Source organism: Rhinoraja longicauda, chromosome 3 (genome assembly GCF_053455715.1).
Source record: "Rhinoraja longicauda isolate Sanriku21f chromosome 3, sRhiLon1.1, whole genome shotgun sequence".
Lineage (NCBI taxonomy): Eukaryota > Metazoa > Chordata > Chondrichthyes > Rajiformes > Arhynchobatidae > Rhinoraja > Rhinoraja longicauda.
In genome coordinates this window covers 81,227,440-81,248,881 of record NC_135955.1, presented here as the reverse complement: position 1 = coordinate 81,248,881, position 21,442 = coordinate 81,227,440, and the positions used below count along the sequence as shown (strand labels likewise).

Here is a 21,442-nt window from a genome sequence, read left to right as displayed (position 1 = left end):
TGTATAAAATTGTAGCTTCAAGTTATGCCCCAGAGACATGAACACGAAAACCAAGCATGATATTCTATTGCACAACCGAGGCAGTGCTGCTTTATTGGAGGTTTCGCCTTTCACATGGGACATTAGACCATCACCTTGTCTGCTCTTCCAGATGCAGATGACTGTTCTCAAGAAGGGCAGGGAAGTTATCCCTGGTGCCTTGGCCAACAGAAAATGTGAAAGTGCACTTTCGGTCAAGCAGCATCTCTGGAGACAGAGGCAATGTTGATGGACCTGAAATGTTACCATTGATTCCTTCTCCACGAGTGCTGCCTGGCTGTCAAGTACTTCAAACGTTTGTTTTTTGCTTCAGATACCCTGCCACTGCATAATTTTAGACTTGGATGACTGAATCACTGGATCCGCTGTCCACAAATTGGCTAGTGCATTTCCTAAAATACAATAGTGAACACAATTCAAATGGAATTCATTGGCTGTAAAACACTTTGCAAAATCCTGAGGTTGTGGAAGGATGATGCAATATTTCAGTGAGTTGGGGAATTAGAGTAATATAGCACAGAAACAGGCCTATCCACCCAACTTGTCCATGTCAACCAAGATGTCCCATCTAAGCTAGTCCCATTTGCACAAGTTTGGCCCATACCCCTCTAAACCTTTCCTATCCATGCACCTGTCCAAGTGTTTTTTAAATGTTGTTATAGTACTTGCCTCAACTACCTCCTCTGTCAGCTCATTCCATATACCCACCACCCTCTGAGTGAAAAAGGTGCCTCTCAGGTTTCTATTAAATTTTACCCCTCTCACAAACCTTTGACCTCTAGATTTTGATTCGTCTACCCTGGGTAAAAGAATCAATGCATTCACTCTATTTATTCCCTTCATGATTTTATATACTTCTATAAGATCACCCTTCAGCCCCTAGCTCCAAGGAATAAGGTGATATCATTCCCAACCTTTCCCCGTAGCCGTGGCCCTCGAGTCCTGGTAACATCCTCATAAATGTTCTCTTCACTCTTTCCAGCTTAATGACATTCTTCCCATAACATGGTGATTAAAACTCAATGCAGTACTCCAAATGCAGCTTCACCAACTTCTTGCACCACTGTAGCACAAAGTCCCAACCTCTGTACTCAGTACTCTGATTGACAAAGGCCAATGTAGCAAAAACCTAATATAGTCTGTTCTATATATCAACAGCATTAGGAAAGGCAAACCATTCCAATTTTCCTTGCAGCCAGCTGTTCAAATCAAGGGGAAAGCTACTGTGGATGAGATGAGGAGGGGTTGGAGCAGAACATTAATAAAAGTTCTAGATTGTCTCTCACACAATTTTGCCTGCCATCTCAGTTTAATTCTATATTTTCCACATAACTATATTGTAGCATTTTGTTTTTCATCTCTTTATCAGAGACATTGGATTTTTACTGATTTTCTTTTCGCCATATTTGGTTTTTTTGTTGCTGAAGGGACAACTAGAACCACAAGCTGTTACTCAAGACCGTTCAGGGCAGCCACATTTAAATCAGGTCTTCAATAAATCTTTATGTTCATTTGTCTTCTCAACATTGTCTTCTCTGCTGTCCAACATTTCAACTTTGGTCAGTACCGCCCTATCCATCACTTCTTTTGTGGTCTATTGGGTAATGCGATTTGAAATGGTGATTCTGCACCACATTTGTGTGTGCTTTTAGCAGGCTGTTATTATGATGGTGCCATCCTTCCTGTTTGAAATGACAGCATTCAGTAGTGGGATCTGGATGGCCTGCTCTTTTTAACCACATTGACCACAGCTTGAACTGTCAAGATCAGGCAGGAGGCAGTAATGTATATTTTACAATATCATTCCAAATTGCTTCTTCTAATTCACACCGGTAACAATTGACCAAGTATTTAATTGTTGATCTTGAATTTGGGAGGAAAAATTAAAACATAAATCTTTAGAATAACTATTGCAATAATATTGCTGTGTTGGGAAGAAAACAAAACTATTTTGCTTATCATTACAATCATAACCATAGATTGAAAATAAAGAAAACATGAAACCTAATTTATCAGCCCACACAGGTGGCCACCATGGTGAGCTCTTCGTTCATGCAACAGTATGCACATGCAGAAGTTATGTTATTTCTCTCAGTTTTCTGGCTAGGCATATGAATGGCTATGTGTGTTGAGGTTTTGGTTTAGTTGTCAATGAAATAGCTTAGTGTTAAGGCAGGAAAATAAAATGTTCTTGACTGGGCGCAAAGCAATTTGTGTAATCCTGTTAAATCACCCCAGCACACAATGTGTTTGAATTTCATCAACAGGATCTCATGCAGACTGACTCTCTACACAGCAAGCAGTTAGCCTTAACCCTTTGAGTACAGGTATCAGGTATTTTTTCTTTAACCCAAATTTGGCATTTTGAGATAATATGTGTGCTACTTTTAATATTTAAAAAAGATCGAAGCAATTTGTTTGATAAGTGGCAATACCTAGTTTAATGGAATTACAATTTAAAAAAAGGCTTCAAGATTATAGCTCCCAGGTACTTGTGGTATTATAGGCATGTTTTCTCTGTATTTTATGGGAAAATATAGTTTCCATTCTAATAATATTACTGCATAAAATGCATTTATGGCTATGATGTAAATTGCAAAAGTTGCTGCTTGAGAAAATTATTTTATGCTATTAACCAAACAAATGTTTGGTAATTAAATGCATGTGATTATATGGAAAGTATACTGTAACTGCAACTCCTAAAATGTTCTCATTTATGTAATAATAATGAACTGTTGGATGGGGAATAATATTGGGAAAAGCACCATGTGTGAAAATTGATTGCGTCAGCTATTTTCAATAACAAATTGTTATTTTAATTAAATTGGATGTCATTTGAGTTCTTTTATCAAGGGCACCCGAGTTTAAATCTAGGTTAGAAACTGGAGTAAAAAGCCAAAGGATACCGAACATTATATGAAATGGTATCATGTTCTACTTCAATGAATGGCAGCACAGTATAGTATTGCAATGAAATATGCCACACACAACCTGATTTTGACAATATCATTAATGTAGGCAATGAGAGTATAGTATGGGAAAGCTAAATAACCACACTGATGAAGGTTCGGTCTGAAAGTTATAAACTTAGTAAGTTGCCAGAGAAATGCAGAGGGAGGTCACTATCCATCATCTGTGGTCTTTACAATAAATTATCAATGGTTCTTCAATTGTTTGTTAAATGTAAGGTGGGATGAACAGAAAAGTAGCTGAGTTTTATTTGGGATATACTAATTTTTAGTTTATTTTAAACTAAATCTTAAAAATGCAAAGAAAACAATTAAGATGGGAAATGTCAATTTTTCAGAGCGGACATTAATTAGTCGAGTCACTCCTACAGTTACAAATATGTGCACGTGATTCAGTCAGATTTCACAACAGAATGATGAAATGTCACTACTTCAAAAATAATCTCTAACAAGTTCAAATTATTCCAAAAAATACCTTTTTCTTTACATTAGGAAAAAAATAGCTCCATGAAAAGCTAATGATAATTAGTATGTATAAGGAGGCAGATATTTTGAATGGATGTGCGTTGATATATCTTTCTTGAAAAAGTGAATGAAAAAAGTTTAAATAATTTTCTTAAATCTTTTCATTTAAATATTCTGTTCAACGAAATGTAAGAGACTGTTACTACAAAGCATTAGTTGTAAATGTTCTACTTAGAAAGGCATGGTTTATCTAAGGATCAGTATGTTCTATGTTACGCACAGAATATATGATTCCACCCCTGTCACTTGCTTTGTGGCTTAAATTAAAATCTCTTTTCTTCTTGCTTGTTTCATTCATAGTTGCACATTGAAGTTCAAATGTTTTACAGACAGGCATGGTGTTTGCAGAATTTGTTGGTCATAATATTGTTAATTTTAGATTCTCACAGCTAAAGTATTCTGAATGACCGCCAATTACTTGAATTAGCAGGTTAAAGGGTATGTAAAAACTGTTTTAATGAGACTATTAATAACTGCTTTTAGAGGGCCAATGTTAGTTATTATCCTATTCTTATCATTTGCATCCTGCATATTGCTAGACTGAAATGTGATTTATATGTAAGAAACCTGCACTAAAGGGTCGATTACTGCAGCAGTCATTAGCAGAGCAGCCATCTAACTCACGGTACTTACTGGTATTTTATGATTCCTGATCATATTATCAAACTCTTCATTAATTTTTTTGTATTTTTCTTCAGTGCGTGGGGTGAGCGCATAAGAGGAGTCAGGATCAGGGCTGTCACAGCCTTTGTTTTCTTTCTTGTTCAATGCCTGCCAGATTCAGAGAAATATCAAAAGTAAAAATAAAGGAGGGCCCTTGTACTTACACACAATCTTTGCCTGCTGATCATTAGATCAATATCTTCATTTATTTTTCTGCACTTCTCATCAGACTCAGGGCTGTGACCCACTGAATCGTCTGCGTCTGGGTCTGGGCTGTCACACCCATTTAGTCCCTTCTTTCTCAATGTCTGAAATACATAATTTGTAAAGTTCAAACCTCTGCACTGATTACAAGGGGCACAGTGGGGAAAAAAAGGATTTTTAAATTCAGAGGGACTTTATGAAATTTTACAGTCCATTCAAGATCAAAGAAGGTACCTAAATACAAAGTGGGAAAAAAGCCAAAGCACTTTCTTAAATATGGTGACTTTCATGATTATCTTCTTTGGATTATTACATTTTTTTTCTATAGGAATAATGTACAACTGGGTTTTTTTTTCAATTGAACAATGCATATAATTAAAACAGCCTTTATCTATCTCAAGGTTACTGGTGTTTTATTAACCCATTGGGTGCTAAAATATAAATGTAAGCTTTAAAATTAGCATTTCTTCCTCCACATCATTGGCTCCAAAATAAATTTCTTGGACATTTCAACAATGCTATAACGGGATGCAAGGAAAGCAAAGGAAAATATGATACTGTTCTTCTAAAAAATAAAAAAAGTAGAGGGCAAAACTCTAGTTTGGTATATTTTTGATAGTGATTTACCAATTCGACTGCAACCCCAGAAGCTTAAAACAAACCAGCTCAATAGCCCATAATCTGTGGTTTGTGCCACTGACCATGAGGAAAGCTGTTCACAAAGATTTAGTGGGCTCTGCAGCATCAACTTGTCATATTCCAACATAACTTTCAGTGTGGTGTCATCCACGGCATTCAAAAAGAATGAAATCATCCAGTAGACTGAACAGTCAATTCAACTAAGGAAGTCCCATAAATGGCACATCAGAAATTTAATAAAAAAGATTATAAACATTGTACAGAAAGCAAAAAAAGTGTGTTTTTAAATCATACAAAACATAAAATAAATAAACAATCTTCAACATGTGCCCATAAGTTCTTTTCTGCAGTGCCGCGATTTTGTGTAATTCCAAAGAAACTCAATCATAAATCCTTTTCCTATACACTGAATGGATATTGGTCACCCAATTCAGTTCAAGATCCTCCAAGCATAAGAAGACTATTTTGTGGAAGATGAAGGCAAGGCCTTCTTCTGTACTATTTATCAGACTCGATGAATGCACTTTTTAAGGTTTAATGACTGAAAGGGATCTAGACTTACTTGGTCATTGGACAAGTCTGGCATATGGATCATCTATCAATAGATTCCCATTAAGATTTTTATTACTCCTCATTTGTAATCATTCCCGAACCAATCTTGCTCCTGATCACTATTGTTCCATTTTCATTCCTGAATTCCACCACCAGCTCTGTGAACTATTGAGGTAGAACTAACCGATGAATGGCCTTTGTGTGTGCCCTAATTAATTGCACTAATGCAAAAAAAAACATGCAGAGAAAGGTAAAATTTAAGTAAATTAACTGATTTTTTAGAAGATTTCAACACCCGTTGGATCGAGGAGTAGGGTAATACTGGAAACAATATCCAGTTCTGCACTTTAGTGAACATGTGCTCATGTCAGTAGTTAAAATAGTGAACACTGTGGTTCCTGTGATTTTATAAGCACAATTTCTAAATGGCTAAGCCAAACATGTAGTAATTTCTTTAATACCTTCTCGGTGCACTGAGTTCCACTGTACGGCCAGCAAAGTACCTGTATCAGGATATTTTAACATAGTTTGCATGAATTGATGGTATCATGTTTAAATGCGTAACCATTTCACTGGTTCAAAGGATGTAAATGAATTGATGTTTGTAATAAAGCAGTTGGCGCACTTTGCCAAGTAGCTGAGGTCCAATAGCCATCCCTATAGGAATTTAAGATATGGGATTCATGATGATCTGGTCATATGAAATTGGAATTGGCTTCTTCGTAGAAGACAAGGTGTTTTGGTGGAAGGTAGATATTTTGTCTGGAGTTCTGTTACCAGTGGACTTCTACAGAGATCTGTGCTGGGGCCTCTGCTGTTTGTGAGGAATATAAATGACCTGGACAAAAATGTAGATGGGTTGGTGAGTAGGTTTGCAGACAACACTAACATTGGAGGAGTTGCAGACAGCGAGGAAAGCTGTCAGAAGATACAGTGGGTCATAGATCAGTGGCAGAAATGGACGGAGAAATGGCAGATGGAGTTTACTCTGAGCAGGTGTGAGGTGATGCACTTTGGGAGGTTGAATGTAAGGAGAGAGTATACAGTTAATGGAAAGACCCTTAACAGCAATGATGTGCAGAGGGATCCTGGAGTCCAAGTTCATAGCTCATTAAAGGTCACAACACAAAGTAGATAAGGTGGTAAAGACGGCATATGGTATGCTGATGGAGGCAGATATGATAGTGACATAAAAGGCTTTTAGATAGATACATGAATATGCAGGGAATAGAGGGAGATGGATCATGTGCCAGCAGAAGACATCTGGTCAGTGAGGAATCATGTTCGGCTCAGAAATTGTGGGCCAAAGGGCCCATTCCTGTGTGTACTATTCTGTGTTCTATGTCTATGTTAACTCACATCCAACACAAATGCCAGAAGAATATCTGCATCAGTTAAGAGCGGGGAAGAAGATTCACTAACAGACCTTAAATAGCTGGTGGGACATAGACTCTTAACAAATCGTTCAGCCCAATTTGCCTCATCATCTCGGCTGGAGGAAAAGAGGTTGAAGCTTTGAATTCTTGAGTACAGAGACACAGAGCTGATATAGCTGTAAGCAGCAAACTTGAGGTGTGATGCTCCAGTCTTCTTCGTGGGGTCACAGACATCTTTCTTCTACTCCTCTTTAATGGTTTTTGAGGTGGCTGATTTGACCAATGTAATTTGACCAGAGTCGATGACTAATACGGTTGGAGCTGCTTGATGGACCAAAGGAGTGGTTAATTTGGAACGTTGTGAACTCTGCCACCATTAGCACTGGACTTATATGTGTTCGCAGCAAAGGAACACCAAGTTTGTAATATTATGTTGAATGCTCCTCCATTTTTTTTGTCATAGACCAGTGATTCACCTTATTTGGTGGGAATACAAGTGCAAACATCCTTGGAACGTTTCCTCTGTCCATTTTGGAACCTCTTGCTCAGAATAGATTGCATCTATCAGTCAGTAACAGCTGGCTGGAATCGTCCTGAAGCTAAGTTGTTGAGATTGTGACCTTGACCTCAATTGTGAAAGTAGTCTAGCCACATGTGTGAGCTGTACCTGAGGTCTCAAATCTCAGTAGGGACAATCTTGGAGAAATGCAGATTGCTTAAACATTAATCCTTAGAGAAGTACGGATATGAACGTGAGCTCCTGTAAACTTTAGGGTACAAAATATGATGAGCGCCTCTGTGCTTTTTCCCACGTGGTTACTGTGGTGCCTGTGATTTGTTCTTCCATTTCCATGCGAGCCAGCAAGACAAATAGATCTAGACCAATACTCAATGGAAATCAGTTTTATGGGGAAAAAAGCAGCTGAATATGCACAGAAGGTTTAATAATCATTCTGGCAAAGAATATGGTTTGTGCGTGATTTGACCCATTAAGGACTGTGGATCCAGGAGAAACAGCATTAGGTAATTGATCTGGAGGTAAGCAATGACGATTGATTTTTCAAACCAATGAGTTGAAAATTATGCTGCAAGACTAAAAAACAACATTGCATTGTTATTGATAACTTGAGAGAATTTCACACCTCATCCATGTTTCCTTTTGTTGGTTTGGGGTCATATTTTCCATAAGGCCTTAAGAAGATCTGAAGGGGTCAACATTCTACTCCTGGTTAAATCAAGAATGCTGCTTTCTTCAGTTTGAAAATAATGGATTTATAGGCCGAGCTTCTATGTTTTCAGTGTACATTTGCTCTTTAATTGCAGTGAATGTTTCTACCAAATAATTATTTCTGTAATTGAAATATCCTGTTCTTACCAACTAAGTCCAGTTAAACAGGCAGTAGAATCTGTCATCCAATACCACTACATCAAAGGTACTAAAGTGTTTTTATATTATGATATAGGCAACAGAAATTTGGTGAGTTTTGTAAAAAACCTGTCAACTTAATAAAATTCTTCAGATTGATTCTTCTTAATGGCGCGTAACCACTGGAGGTTTAAAATAACTCTCACTACCCTTAGATTGTACTGCTGATTCAAATAGAAAATGCAAGACAACTGTAAATGAAAATGTTCCAAAATGGCTATTTACAAACCTAACATAGATGATAACATTGAATGATTTCCCAGTCAAACCACTGCTGAAGCGGCAAATACAGATATAGATATAGGTTGTATGAAATTTGGTTTACTCAATAAGAAAAGAAGTGTAGCGACTGGGATGTGGCAAACCTCTTGCGCTTACTATTGCACAGTCATTATTTAGTGCTTCTGTGGTTTAATCAACTCGAGGTACAAATCATGCAACAACATGTAAGGTTACCAAAATGGAATTCTGTACAGATTTCATAGCAGATGTAAAACTTTCCATCTACACAGATGTGTCCATTCACATGTACATAAGCACAGCATGTATTCTAGAGAAACAAAATAAATATTAAAATTATTTCCATGACAATTATAGCTAAAACTATTGTCAGTGAAATTTCAATTGTCTTACATAAGTATGTTCTGCAGGTAAGCTTCCAAAGACAATGAAAGATATAGAAATCAGATTTTTATCTTTTTTGGTGAGCTTAACCACCATGACATTTAGTGCCGTTTGCTTATTTATGATGGGGTTGAGGGGGTGGGCTGGTAGATAAAACCCACCAAGATTTCCTTCAGAAGAACCTGATAGGATGTGGCTGTGATAGCACTGGAGAGGAGCGAGAATCTCCAAAGTAGGAATTCACACCACATGAAAAGATTGAAAACCTTAGTGTTCAAAGGGCAAGAATGCCAATGTACCCGAATTAAAGAAAGTTAACATGCATGTATAGCAATAATGACACATAACCAACGGCCAAATAAAGTGTGCACCAAAAGTAAAGGTATGCTACTTTCATTTAGTAAAGCTCTGGTTAAACAGGTCCAGTTTTCCTATCATCAAAAGCTTACAATTGTTGATTAGTCAGGGTGTCAGGGGTTATGGGCAGTAGGTAGGAGAATGGGGTTGAGAGGGAAAGATAGATCAGCCATGATTGAATGGCAGAGTAGACATGATCAGCCAAATGGTCAATTCTGCTCCAAGAACATATGAACTATGAACAATTACAATAAAGGAGGTGAAGTGATATTGACTAGATTGATAGGTGGGATGGGGAAAGGGTTGTCCTAGGAGGGGTTGTTGAACTAGATTGTTCTATATTCTCTTGAGTTTTGAAGAAACATACAAAATTCTCACATGGCTTGATGGTGTAAATGCCAGGATGGTGCTGGTGTCTATAACCTGGGTTGTGGTCTCAAAATAGGAGATGACTGATTCAGGACTGAAATGAGAAGAAATTTCTTAACCAGATTTTAATCTTTGAAATTCTCTACCCGAGATAGCTGCAGGAGTTCAGATTCAAGTCAGAGATCCAAAGATTATTGGAGGTTAAAGAAAATGATTACTGGGTTAGAGCCAGCACTCCCCCCACGGTAACTTAATATCCAATCTGCCACCTCATATGGTCAAGTCTTCAAAAGGATTATAATGAAAAGTTTACTCAATTAGGCAAAGGGAAGACCTATGATGGAGATCAAGCTCAAGAGAAGAAGCTCCTTGCAAATAATGTGCCTAATCCTGACAAAGAAGACCATCTAATGGGCACAGTGTGACTGAGCCACAAGCCACAAAGGAAGTGCAATCTCACCACCACCTCTGCCGTGGCATCAACACCAAAGAGTTTTGTCTGCAGCCCACATATCCATTATTCCCTGGAGGAGTCAGGCAGTGATCACGACTTAAATAATTGCCAGGATAAGGGTCATGCGGACCCACAGCCATAAAGCTACTGTAAGATTGTCCTGGGGCATCTAAACCCATTTATACAGTGGTACAATGAAAACGCCACTGGAGATTTTAAGTGGCGATCCAAATGTTACAAGTTTGGACTTTTGTATTGTAGTTATAAATAGATTTGAACACTGTGATACTGCTGAAATGTATCCTCATTTATTGCGAATCCTATTCCTCATGGTACAAAGGTAAGTAACGCTTAAGATAGGTCAGTCTCTACTAGACCCACCCTGCCAGCATTTGGTCCATATCCCTCTAAACCTGTTCTATCCATGTATCTGTCTAATTGTTTCTTAAACGTTGCAATAGTCCCTGCCTTAACTATCTCCTCTGGCATTTATTCACAAAATGCTGGAGTAACTCAGCAGGTCAGGCAGCATCTCAGGAGAGAAGGAATGGGTGACATTTCGGGTCGAGACCCTTCTTCAGTCTGAAGAAGGGTCTCGACCCAAAACATCGCCCATTCCTTCTCTCCTGAGATGCTGCCTGACCTGCTGAGTTACTCCAGCATTTTGTGAATAAATACCTTCAATTTGTACCAGCATCTACAGTTATTTTCTTACATCTCCTCTGGCAGCTCATTCCATACACCCACCACCCTTTGTATGAAAAAGCTACCCTTCAGATTCCTATTAAATCTTTCCTCCTTCACCTTAAACCTATGAGCTCAGACATCAAGTCATATCTCCAGATATCAGTATACCATCCCTTCAATTAAAGATAAAAAATAACGAAGTAGAGTGACGTGCTTCTAGTTGTGCTTAGATGTTTCCATAATGATTGCAAGTAGTACTTTTGATCTCTAATTTAAGATGAGCAAGAGAGGAAATAGACTTTGAAAGATTGCATGGACACTAGGTGCCTATTTGAAATATTTTTAAAAACCCATCATATACACACTATTATTAACAGTGCATGGATGTATCCGGCCCATTTTCATGTTGGATACAAGTCCACCAGTAGATAAATTTTTAACACAATCTACAGTGGGCTCAATCAATTTTATGTGTGGTCGGCACTTGAAAGAATTTGGAAGGCAATTGACCACATTACAAGGTAGTGTAGTGAGTCCAGACGAGTGGTATTATCCAAATCCTTTATTGGTATAAAACCCGTAACAAACGCAACAGACTTCTTTCTGGACGAACACTAACTTCACTCACTAATCTAATCTCTCATCTAACGTTTGGCGCCAAGCATTTAAATACCCCGCGCTTCCTCACCCCGTGACCGTAACCCAATCCGAGGGTTCTATTACCTGGCCAATCCCTATGTCCCTACATGACCCCCCCCAGAACCCTCGAAACCATACCTCACGGGCGGCCGAACCTCCCGCCCAGAACGTGTACGGATGGGGGAAACCGATACCCCCAGCGTGACAGGAGGCGGGGTGGACGCCGCCGCTGGAGGCGATGGGGGGTCCACTGGAGCGGAGGGTGCAGGTGACGGGGGGCACTTGATGAACAACGGCAGCCCGGGACCAACCATAGGCGGCGGAGGCCCAAGAGGTGGTAAGCTGGGCGCCGCTGACGGGACCAGTCGAGCAGCCACAGGCCGGCCCCGGCGCGGCGGCTGAGCCACCGACACGGGGAGGTCCTGGTCTAAATGGGCCGGCTTGAGACGGGACACTGAAACCAGCTCCTGACGATTTCCTACCTGCAAGGTGAAGGTTACAGTCCCTCTTTTGAGCACCTGGAACGGGCCTTGGTAAACCGGCTGGAGAGGGGGACGGTGGCAATCTTTCCAAAGAAACACGAAATCACAGCTCCGCAATTCCGAAGGAACGTGAACTGCTGTGCTTCCGTGACTAGAGGTGGGGACTAGAGCCAGAGAACCCACCCGTTCCCGGAGGGAGCCCAAGACTGACGTGACGGATGGCGGCAAAGCGGGAGTGGAAGGGAGAATGTCGCCCGGCACCCGCAGGGGCGAACCGTAGACGAGCTTGGCCGAAGATGTGCCCAGCTCAGCCCGCGGGGCCGTACGGATGCCGAGGAGGACCCAAGGCAGCTGGTCAGCCCAATCGTAGCCAGTCAGGCGAGCACAGAGGGACGCCTTCAGCTGCCGATGGAAACGCTCAACCATCCCGTTGGCTTGGGGATGATAGGCGGTGGTCTGCTGTAATCGAGCACCATACAGCTGCGCCAGCGCGGCCCAGAGAGACGAGGTGAACTGGGCTCCCCGATCTGTAGTGATGATTGCCGGGACCCCGAAACGAGCCACCCAATGCAACGCCAGGGCCCGTGCACAGGAGGCCGCCGAGGTGTCCGACAACGGGAGCGCCTCCGGCCAACGAGTGAACCGATCAACCACCGTCAGTAGATGAGTGTAACCCCTAGAATAGGGCAATGGACCCACCAAATCCACATGGATGTGGAAAAAACGGGCGGGGGGAACCTCGAATCTCTGGTGTGGGGGCTGGACATGACGATGGACTTTGGAGGTCTGGCACGGAATGCAGGCGCGTGCCCAGGCTGCCACCTGCTTTCGCAGGCCATGCCAGATAAACCGGTCAGCCACCATGGCTGAAGTCGCCCTGATGGACGGATGTGCCAGGCCATGAATGGCCTCAAAAACCTTACGCCGCAGAGCGGCAGGCACCACCGGGCGAGGGCGTGGGAGAGTAACGTCGCAGCACAACTTGGTACCTGTGGGGCCACACGCCACCTGCTCTAAACGCAGTCCCGAGGTTGTGGAGGCGTACACCGCGACAGTTCCTTCCAGGCGCTGAGCCTCCGCTAGCTCCTGGAAATCCACATGTTTACCAACCACGGCTACGGAGGGAATGGCCGGCCGGGACAGGGCATCAGCAACGGCATTCAGCCTACCCGCAATATGACGGACATCGGTCGTAAACTCCGAAATGAGGGTTAGGTGCCGTTGCTGGCGAGCCGACCACGGATCAGAAACCTTAGCAAAAGCGAATGTCAAAGGTTTGTGATCCGTGTAGGCCACGAAAGAACGGCCTTCTAAAAAATAACGGAAGTGGCGGACTGCTAAATAAAGGGCCAGGAGCTCCCTATTGAACGCACTGTACTTGAGCTCCGCTCGAGAGAGCTGCCTGCTGAAAAACGCAAGAGGCTGCCATTCACCGTCAACCTGCTGCTCCAAAACCCCACCCACCGCCACGTCTGAGGCGTCCACCGTCAGAGCTGTGGGGACGGAGGAGCGCGGGTGCACCAGCATGGTGGCATTGGCGAGGGCCTGTTTGACCGCAACAAAAGCCGTCTCCGCAGCTACGGACCATACCAACTCCGCGGGGTTACCTGCGAGACATTGAAAAAGGGGGCGCATAACCCCAGCTGCTGCAGGCACGAACCGATGATAGAAATTGACCATGCCCATAAATTCCTGCAAGCCCTTGATGGTAGTCGGGCGGGGGAAAGAGCGGACCGCGTCCACCTTAGCTGGTAAAGGAGTTGCACCGGCCGGAGTAACCCGGTGACCCAAAAAATCCACCGCGGACAGGCCGAATTGGCACTTGTCCGGATGGAGAATCAGGCCATGGTCTTGCAGCCTCTGGAACACCGTGCGGAGGTGGACCAAGTGCTCCTGGACCGAACGGTTGGCAATCAAAATATCGTCTAGATAAATAAAGACAAACGGCAACCCTCGACCCACCCGGTCCATCAGACGCTGGAATGCCTGAGCTGCATTTTTAAGGCCGAAAGGCATACGCAACCACTCAAACAGTCCGAACGGGGTGATGGTCGCTGTTTTCGGAATGTCCGGCGGGTGGACCGGGATCTGATGGTATCCCCGCACCAAATCAATTTTTGAAAATATTGTCGCCCCCTCCAGGCTAGCTGAAAAGTCCTGGATGTGTGGAATCGGATAGCGGTCCGGCCGTGTTGCCGCGTTGAGCCGATGGAAGTCACCACATGGTCTCCGCCCCCCAGATGCTTTGGAAACCATGTGCAAGGGGGAGGCCCACGGACTACTCGAAGGCCGAATAATTCCCAACCTCTCCAAATTTAGGAACTCCTCTCGCGCCCTGGCCAGCTTGTCGGGTGGGAGGCGCCGTGCCCGGGCAAAAACCGGCGGCCCTTCGGTTGGAATGAAATGGACGACCCCGTGCTTCTCCGAAGGTGAATCAAAACGCTGGACGAGGAGCTGCGGGAAGTCGGCCAGGACCGCATCGAACTGACCGGGAGCCGTGGCAATGGACTGGATAACTAGGCTGGGTGGGGCGGCGCTTGTAGAAGCCTCTGGCCCAGTACCCCGAGGCCTTACATCAGCCGAGGGTTGTAGGCCCCTCCCTCGGACGTCTGCGACCAAGGAAAACGTCCATAGGAAATCTGCCCCCAATATGGCCTGGCCCACGTCCGCAACGATGAATTCCCCACTCGAACTTCACAGTCATAGGGGGGCACAATACTTACGACCGCTCCCGTATCCACCAGGAAAACGATCCCGGTACTCTGATCCATAGCGTAGAGGCGGTGGTTACAGCCAACCGAGACTGCCTCTACAGTCGACCGGCCCAGGCGTTTCCCGGAAACGAACACGGGGATCTACAGCTTCGTGCCTCGCTGCCCCACCGCCGATGGAAAGAGCACCAGCCACGCCTATCCGGCTCTGTTGGTCGAGCCCGCTGCCAATGAACAGGCGCCGCCGCCCTCTCTTGGCGGGCCGGCTGCGCAATAGCGGCCGATGCGTCGCTCTCCCGGCCGCACCCCCGACTGCCGCTGGGCCTCGAGACCCGGTTAACGGAGCCGTCTCGGGCGTTGCGTTCCCTCACGAGGGTGTCGGCCTTCTCGGCGAACGCTACCGGATCTTCAAAAGGGACGTCTGCCAACACCAACCTGACGTCCCCAGGTAGCTTCTCCCGAAAGGCCGCTTCGAATATCATGCACGGCTGATGGTCGCCCGCCAAAGCCAGCATCTCGTACATCAGCTCCGACGGCAGCCGCTGCCCCTGGTCTGGCAAATGGAGGAGCTTCAGAGCCCGCTGGTTCTGGGCCCAGCCGAAGGTCCGCAGCAGGAGCTTCTTGAGCCCCACGTACTGGTTCGTTTGGGGTGGACTGGTCAGGTATCGGCTGACCAGCGCAGCCACCTCCGCCTGCAGACAGCTCACCAGGTGGTGGTACTTCTCCTGGTCTTCCGCCACCTTTTTAAGATGGAACTGTGATTCTGCCTGCACAAACCACAGGTGCGGCTGATGGGCCCAGAACGGCGGTAGATGGATTTCGCCCGCGCTCGCTCCCGCCTGCGACATGCTGCTGCTTTCTTCCTACGTTCGAGGTCACCAATGTAGTGAGTCCAGACGAGTGGTATTATCCAAATCCTTTATTGGTATAAAACCCGTAACAAACGCAACAGACTTCTTTCTGGACGAACACTAACTTCACTCACTAATCTAATCTCTCATCTAACGTTTGGCGCCAAGCATTTAAATACCCCGCGCTTCCTCACCCCGTGACCGTAACCCAATCCGAGGGTTCTATTACCTGGCCAATCCCTATGTCCCTACAGTAGTATAATTTTAAAAGTTTGCAGATCAACCTCGTTGCTCAGGACTAATTAATTAGGTTGAGGGAAGAGGACATAGGTGTCCCCCACACAACAGCGTTTTTCCTTTCCTCCAACATGCGAGTGTGTGCCAGAGTTTAGTACGAAGTCAAGAAGTTCATGGAAAGGCAGGTGGTGGAGTCGTGCACAAAGAGCGACTTGGACCCTACTGGCATAGACAAATAATTCTGCAAATACCAACAGGGTCAGTGTTGAAGGATACCGAGGTACAAAGAAAATACTCACATTCTAATCATAAATCTCAGAATATTGCAGCTATTCCATTTATCATCATTAGCAAATTTGCAGACATTAGCAAATTTGCAGACATTAGCAAATTTGCAGATGATACTAAGCTGGGGGGTAGTGTGAATTGTGAGGAAGATGCAATAAGGCTGCAGGGTGACTTGGACAGGTTGTGTGAGTGGGCGGATACATGGCAGATGCAGTTTAATGCAGATCAGTGTGAGGTTATTCACTTTGGAAGTAAGAATAGAAAGGCAGATTATTATCTGAATGGTGTCAAGTTAGGAGGAGGGGGAGTTCAACGAGATCTGGGTGTCCTAGTGCATCAGTCAATGAAAGGAAGCATGCAGGTACAGCAGGCAGTGAAGAAAGCCAATGGAATGTTGGCCTTCGTAACAAGAGGAGTTGAGTATAGGAGCAAAGAGGTCCTTCTACAGTTGTACCGGGCCCTGGTGAGACCGCACCTGGAGTACTGTGTGCAGTTTTGGTCTCCAAATTTGAGGAAGGATATTCTTGCTATGGAGGGCGTGCAGCGTAGGTTCACTAGGTTAATTCCCGGAATGGCGGGACTGTCGTATGTTGAAAGGCTGGAGCGACTGGGCTTGTATACACTGGAATTTAGAAGGATGAGGGGGGATCTTATTGAAACATATAAGATAATTAGGGGATTGGACACATTAGAGGCAGGAAACATGTTCCCAATGTTGGGGGAGTCCAGAACAAGGGGCCACAGTTTAAGAATAAGGGGTAGGCCATTTAGAACGGAGATGAGGAAGAACTTTTTCAGTCAGAGAGTGGTGAAGGTGTGGAATTCTCTGCCTCAGAAGGCAGTGGAGGCCAGTTCGTTGGATGCTTTCAAGAGAGAGCTGGATAGAGCTCTTAAGGATAGCGGAGTGAGGGGGTATGGGGAGAAGGCAGGAACGGGGTACTGATTGAGAGTGATCAGCCATGATCGCATTGAATGGCGGTGCTGGCTCGAAGGGCTGAATGGCCTACTCCTGCACCTATTGTCTATTGTCTATTGTCATAGGTGATAGGAGTAGTATTAGGCCATTTGGCCCATCATGTCTACTCTGCCATTCAGTCATGACTCATCTATCTCTCCCTCCTAACCCCATTCACCTGCCTTCTCCCCTTAACATCTGACACCTGTACTAATCAAGAATCTATCTATCTCTGCCTTAAAAATATCCAGTGGCTTTGCCTCCCCAGCCTTCTGTGGCAAATAATTCCACAAATCACCACCCTCTGACTAAAGACATTTCTCATCGTCTTCTTCCAAAAAGAACATCCTTCAATTCTGAGGCTATGACCTCTAGTCCTAGACTCTCCCACGAGTGGAAACATCTTCTCCACGTCCACTATTTCCAAGCCTTTCGTTATTCTGTATGTTTCAATGAGGTCCCCCCTCATTCTTCTAAATTCCAGTGAGTACAGGGCCAGTGCCAACAAATGCTCATCATAGGTTAACCTAATCATTATCATTTCAAATGCATCAGCAACAAATAGAAAAAAGAGCAACTTAATATTTGGCACTAGGTTTATCACAGAACAAAAAGAATAGTAATTCCGAGTTGTTACCACCTGATGGCTGCACACTGAATTTGTCAGCTGTCCTTTATCTTGTTTGCCAGGATTCGTGTAGCTGACAGCCAGTGTCCCCTCTACTGACACCTCCAGCTGTTCAGCAATATTCCTTGCTGACAGGTGCAAAACTCACATCATACTTTCCTCAAGAAATAAAAATGTTAATGGAAAATTGCTAGCAATTTGTAGTTTTATTTATGAAAGGGAATTTGGAGTTTAAAATAAAACTGTCAAAATAGAACTTTCACTGCTGTATGTAATCAGGAAATTGGCTTTAAGATTAGTTAATTGGCATATACACCAAAGTGCAATGAAATTATGCATTTGTTGTTGAATTTATTGTTCTATTTATCTTCACTGTATGTATACTCGTTACTCTGTGAACTTGTGAACACTGAGTATACATACAGTGAAGATAAATACAACAAAAATTCAACAACAAGTACATAACAGTAGAATCGTGCAAGAATGTAGTGTTAAATTTGAGCAGTGCAAAATAATAGTAAAGTACAATGATGACTAACTGAATGAAGTGGAGTTAAGAGTAAGAGTTCATGGTAGCATCTCTGGGGATGGGGTGTGAAAGAGGTGATTGGTTCAGAAGTTGGTTCACAGTGGGAAAGAAGCTGTTCTTAAGTCTGCACATCCAAGCTGTCAAACTCCTGTATCTTCTTCAGAAGGGAATGGCCAGGGTGACGATACCTATAGTCTTCCTGAAGCAACTCACCAAGAAGATGGACTGGATGGAAAGAAAGGAAGAAATGAACTATGTTCACTACTCCCTGCCAATTCAGACAGTCGAGAGCTGTGCAGTTGCCATACCAAGCTGAGGTGCATCCTGTCTTAATATGCATATCTAGACGTCTGAGAGAATCCTCATGGACATGCTGCATCTTCTTTGATGCTTCAGAACGTATATATGCTGGTCTACTTTCTTGATCACTACATTAGTGTGAAGGGACCAGGTTAGAATATTATTGATCTGGGTGCCTATAAACCTAAAGCTGCTGACAATCTTTACAGCAGGTCCGTTAATGAGGACAGGGTTGTGTTCAGTCCTGCGTTTCCTATATCACCAAATAACTCTTTCATCTTACTGGTGTCAAGGGCTAGGTTCTCGATCTCTTTCCTGTACTTCATCTCATCGTTGTTGTGGTTTCGGCCGACAACTGAGGTACCATTGGTGAACATAAGGATTGAGCCACTGTTGTACTTGGCCACAGAGTCATGTCTGTACAGGGAGCAGAGCAAGGGACTGAGTGTACAATGGGACACCATTGTCGAAGGTTTGGGTAGAGGAAGTGTTATGATCAATTCTAACGGACTGAAGTCTGCTGGTCACAGAGTCCAAAAGTCAATTGCAAGTGGAGGCCCCAAAGTCGAGATCCAGGAGTTTAGGAATGAGTTCATTCTTTATTGTGCGATTGAAGGCTGAGCTGTAGTCAATAAATAGCATTGGGACATAGGACATACACGTCCTACTAAATGCAGAGAAAACAGCATTAATTTGAAAAGAACTAGACTTTTTCTAAAATCTGCACACATGCACAGCTAGAGACACAATAATTTCCTTCTTTGTAACCATTCATTTTGTGGGGAGGACAACTCAACATGCAGATTACCTCATGGGGCTAAAATACTTTTCCGTTTTGTCATGTTCAACTTATTGAGAAACTCCAGAGGATAAAACAAAATCACTGCAAATCTTGCATTTAACCCTTGACTAATGTTTTCATAGTAATTTTCACCATGGCATACCCACGGAACAAATTCCCTGACCTGTGATATAAACATGCTTGCTGTACAGGGATTGACATCAGTTTAGTTGCAACTCTATTCTTGAGTGTCACGTTTAGAATAGGATCTTTATTAGGTCGGCAAAAGAACAAACTACTTGAAGTTTTAAATGTGACCGTGGAGTTATTATTCTTTATTCTGTAACTTAGCTTAAATTTCCAAGAATCATAACATTTGCTTTCTATTTTCGTTCCAGGGCTAATGGATAACTTTTAACAACAAACTACAATTCCTGACCACACAGTTGTGAAAACTATCCTCTTACATCTCTCAATGAACAAAAATTGTAACAGTCAATAAGACTGCAGCAGAAGCCTGTACATTTCCAATAAATACCTTCCAGACATACAACTCGGAATTGTTATACCATCTCCCAACTGGTAGGATTACATTGCCGAGACACTCCTATAGCATGCAGATACCATTTTCACAGGTTTTAGTAAGGGCTTGGACTTTGTAACCCAGGAATTCGTGTGAGGCCATGGGGGAAGGCTAGCTCCAGCATCAAGTGATCTGAAAGCATGCAAGTTGGCTTTGTGTTCTGCCAGCGCTCAGCATTTTATACGCTAACACGTGGCTACATCATTAACCATCAGTAATTTTACTTATCCAAGCTATTCACACCTGTCAGCAACTTTGCACCTGTTGTCTGGTGAAGATGACTTGACAACACCCAATCGGATCTGACTGTACAGCTAAATAGCCATAGATGGCTTTCAGTCTGTGATGTCTCCAATAACATCCACTGTTGATCGCCAGAGAACTTGGTCTACAGCTTCGTCATTTAAACATTGTAAAATAAAACATCCCTCTTGCCTATAAATTTCATTGTGCTCCCTTGCTTCAGTTCCGGTAACACACTACATTGTTGTCCTTTTTTCTATTGACGAATGCTTTCAACACTGTATGACAATGCACTTCTCAAAAAATACAAAATCTTCACTACACAGGAAACTCTATTTTTTCCGAAAAACATGATTACAGATTGGAATTAATGGAATTCATAGCATTATATCTTATTATCTATTTATAATATGAGACAGAAGATTAAATTATTTAACTTTTAAACATAAATAACACAGCCTCAAAGGCCCGACATCATCAATTAGGTTTGCTTGTAACCAGCCTCTGAATAGAACCTGCATTAAGATCCGGCTATTTTAAAACAAGACTTGCATTTGTTTTACACCATATCATATTATTTGGAAATATCGCAAAGTACTTCACATACAATGAACTACTTTGAAGTGTAATTACTTAAAAGTCAATACAGTAGCCATATTGCACATATCAAGATTCCATAACAGCAATGAAGGCAGTTATTCTATTTCTGATGTTTAAGAGGGAAATACTAGGCAGAACAACTTTGTTTTTTGAAAAATATCATGAAATTATTAATATATATCTGAAGAACTAAAACAGGTCAACATAGCAGCCCAGAATAATTGAATGCTGCTTATTCATCTTATTACATGATACTACTTTTTGGCTGGCCTTGTAAATCCAAATATACTTCTGAATAAAATAAACTACTTTGGGCAGAGATAAGAAATAGATTTATTTAAAGGATACAAATATTTGCACTGATATCCTGACTTCAAAATCATGTAATTTGAATTAAAATTAAGGAACCCTGCTGGGATACAAATTGTATTGAATTACGGCAGCAGAGATCACTACAGTGTACAATCAAATATTTTGCTGAAGTGAAACCATGCTTTACTTAAAACCGGAAACAATATTCCCAATCCTGATGCAAATGTAAAGTTGGAATAAGTTGCCATTTAATCCCAACAGTAATTGAAATTGAAATGTGGTGCTGGCTCGAAGGGCCGAATGGCCTCCTCCTGCACCTATTTTCTATGAAAATTTACTCCATGTCATCCTTCTCCTGCACAACCATTTATTTCTATTTTAATGGCTGGTTTGCTATTCCTTCACTGATTCACCTAGTG

General features: G+C 42.9%; 1 protein-coding gene across 8 annotated transcripts in view; it reads right to left on the bottom strand.

Annotated features, from left to right (window-relative positions):
• The window catches only part of mef2cb (myocyte enhancer factor 2cb), a 209,851-nt gene that overhangs the window by 45,923 nt on the left and 142,486 nt on the right, over positions 1-21,442 (bottom strand). For 7 of the 8 annotated variants that reach the window (XM_078396524.1, XM_078396526.1, XM_078396529.1 and 4 more), the window contains one exon: positions 4,361-4,504. In XM_078396524.1, the coding sequence (XP_078252650.1) occupies positions 4,361-4,504 (144 nt within the window). Of the gene's footprint in view, positions 1-4,166; positions 4,305-4,360; positions 4,505-21,442 lie in introns of all 8 variants that reach the window. The other variant, XM_078396527.1, reaches the window with a different exon arrangement.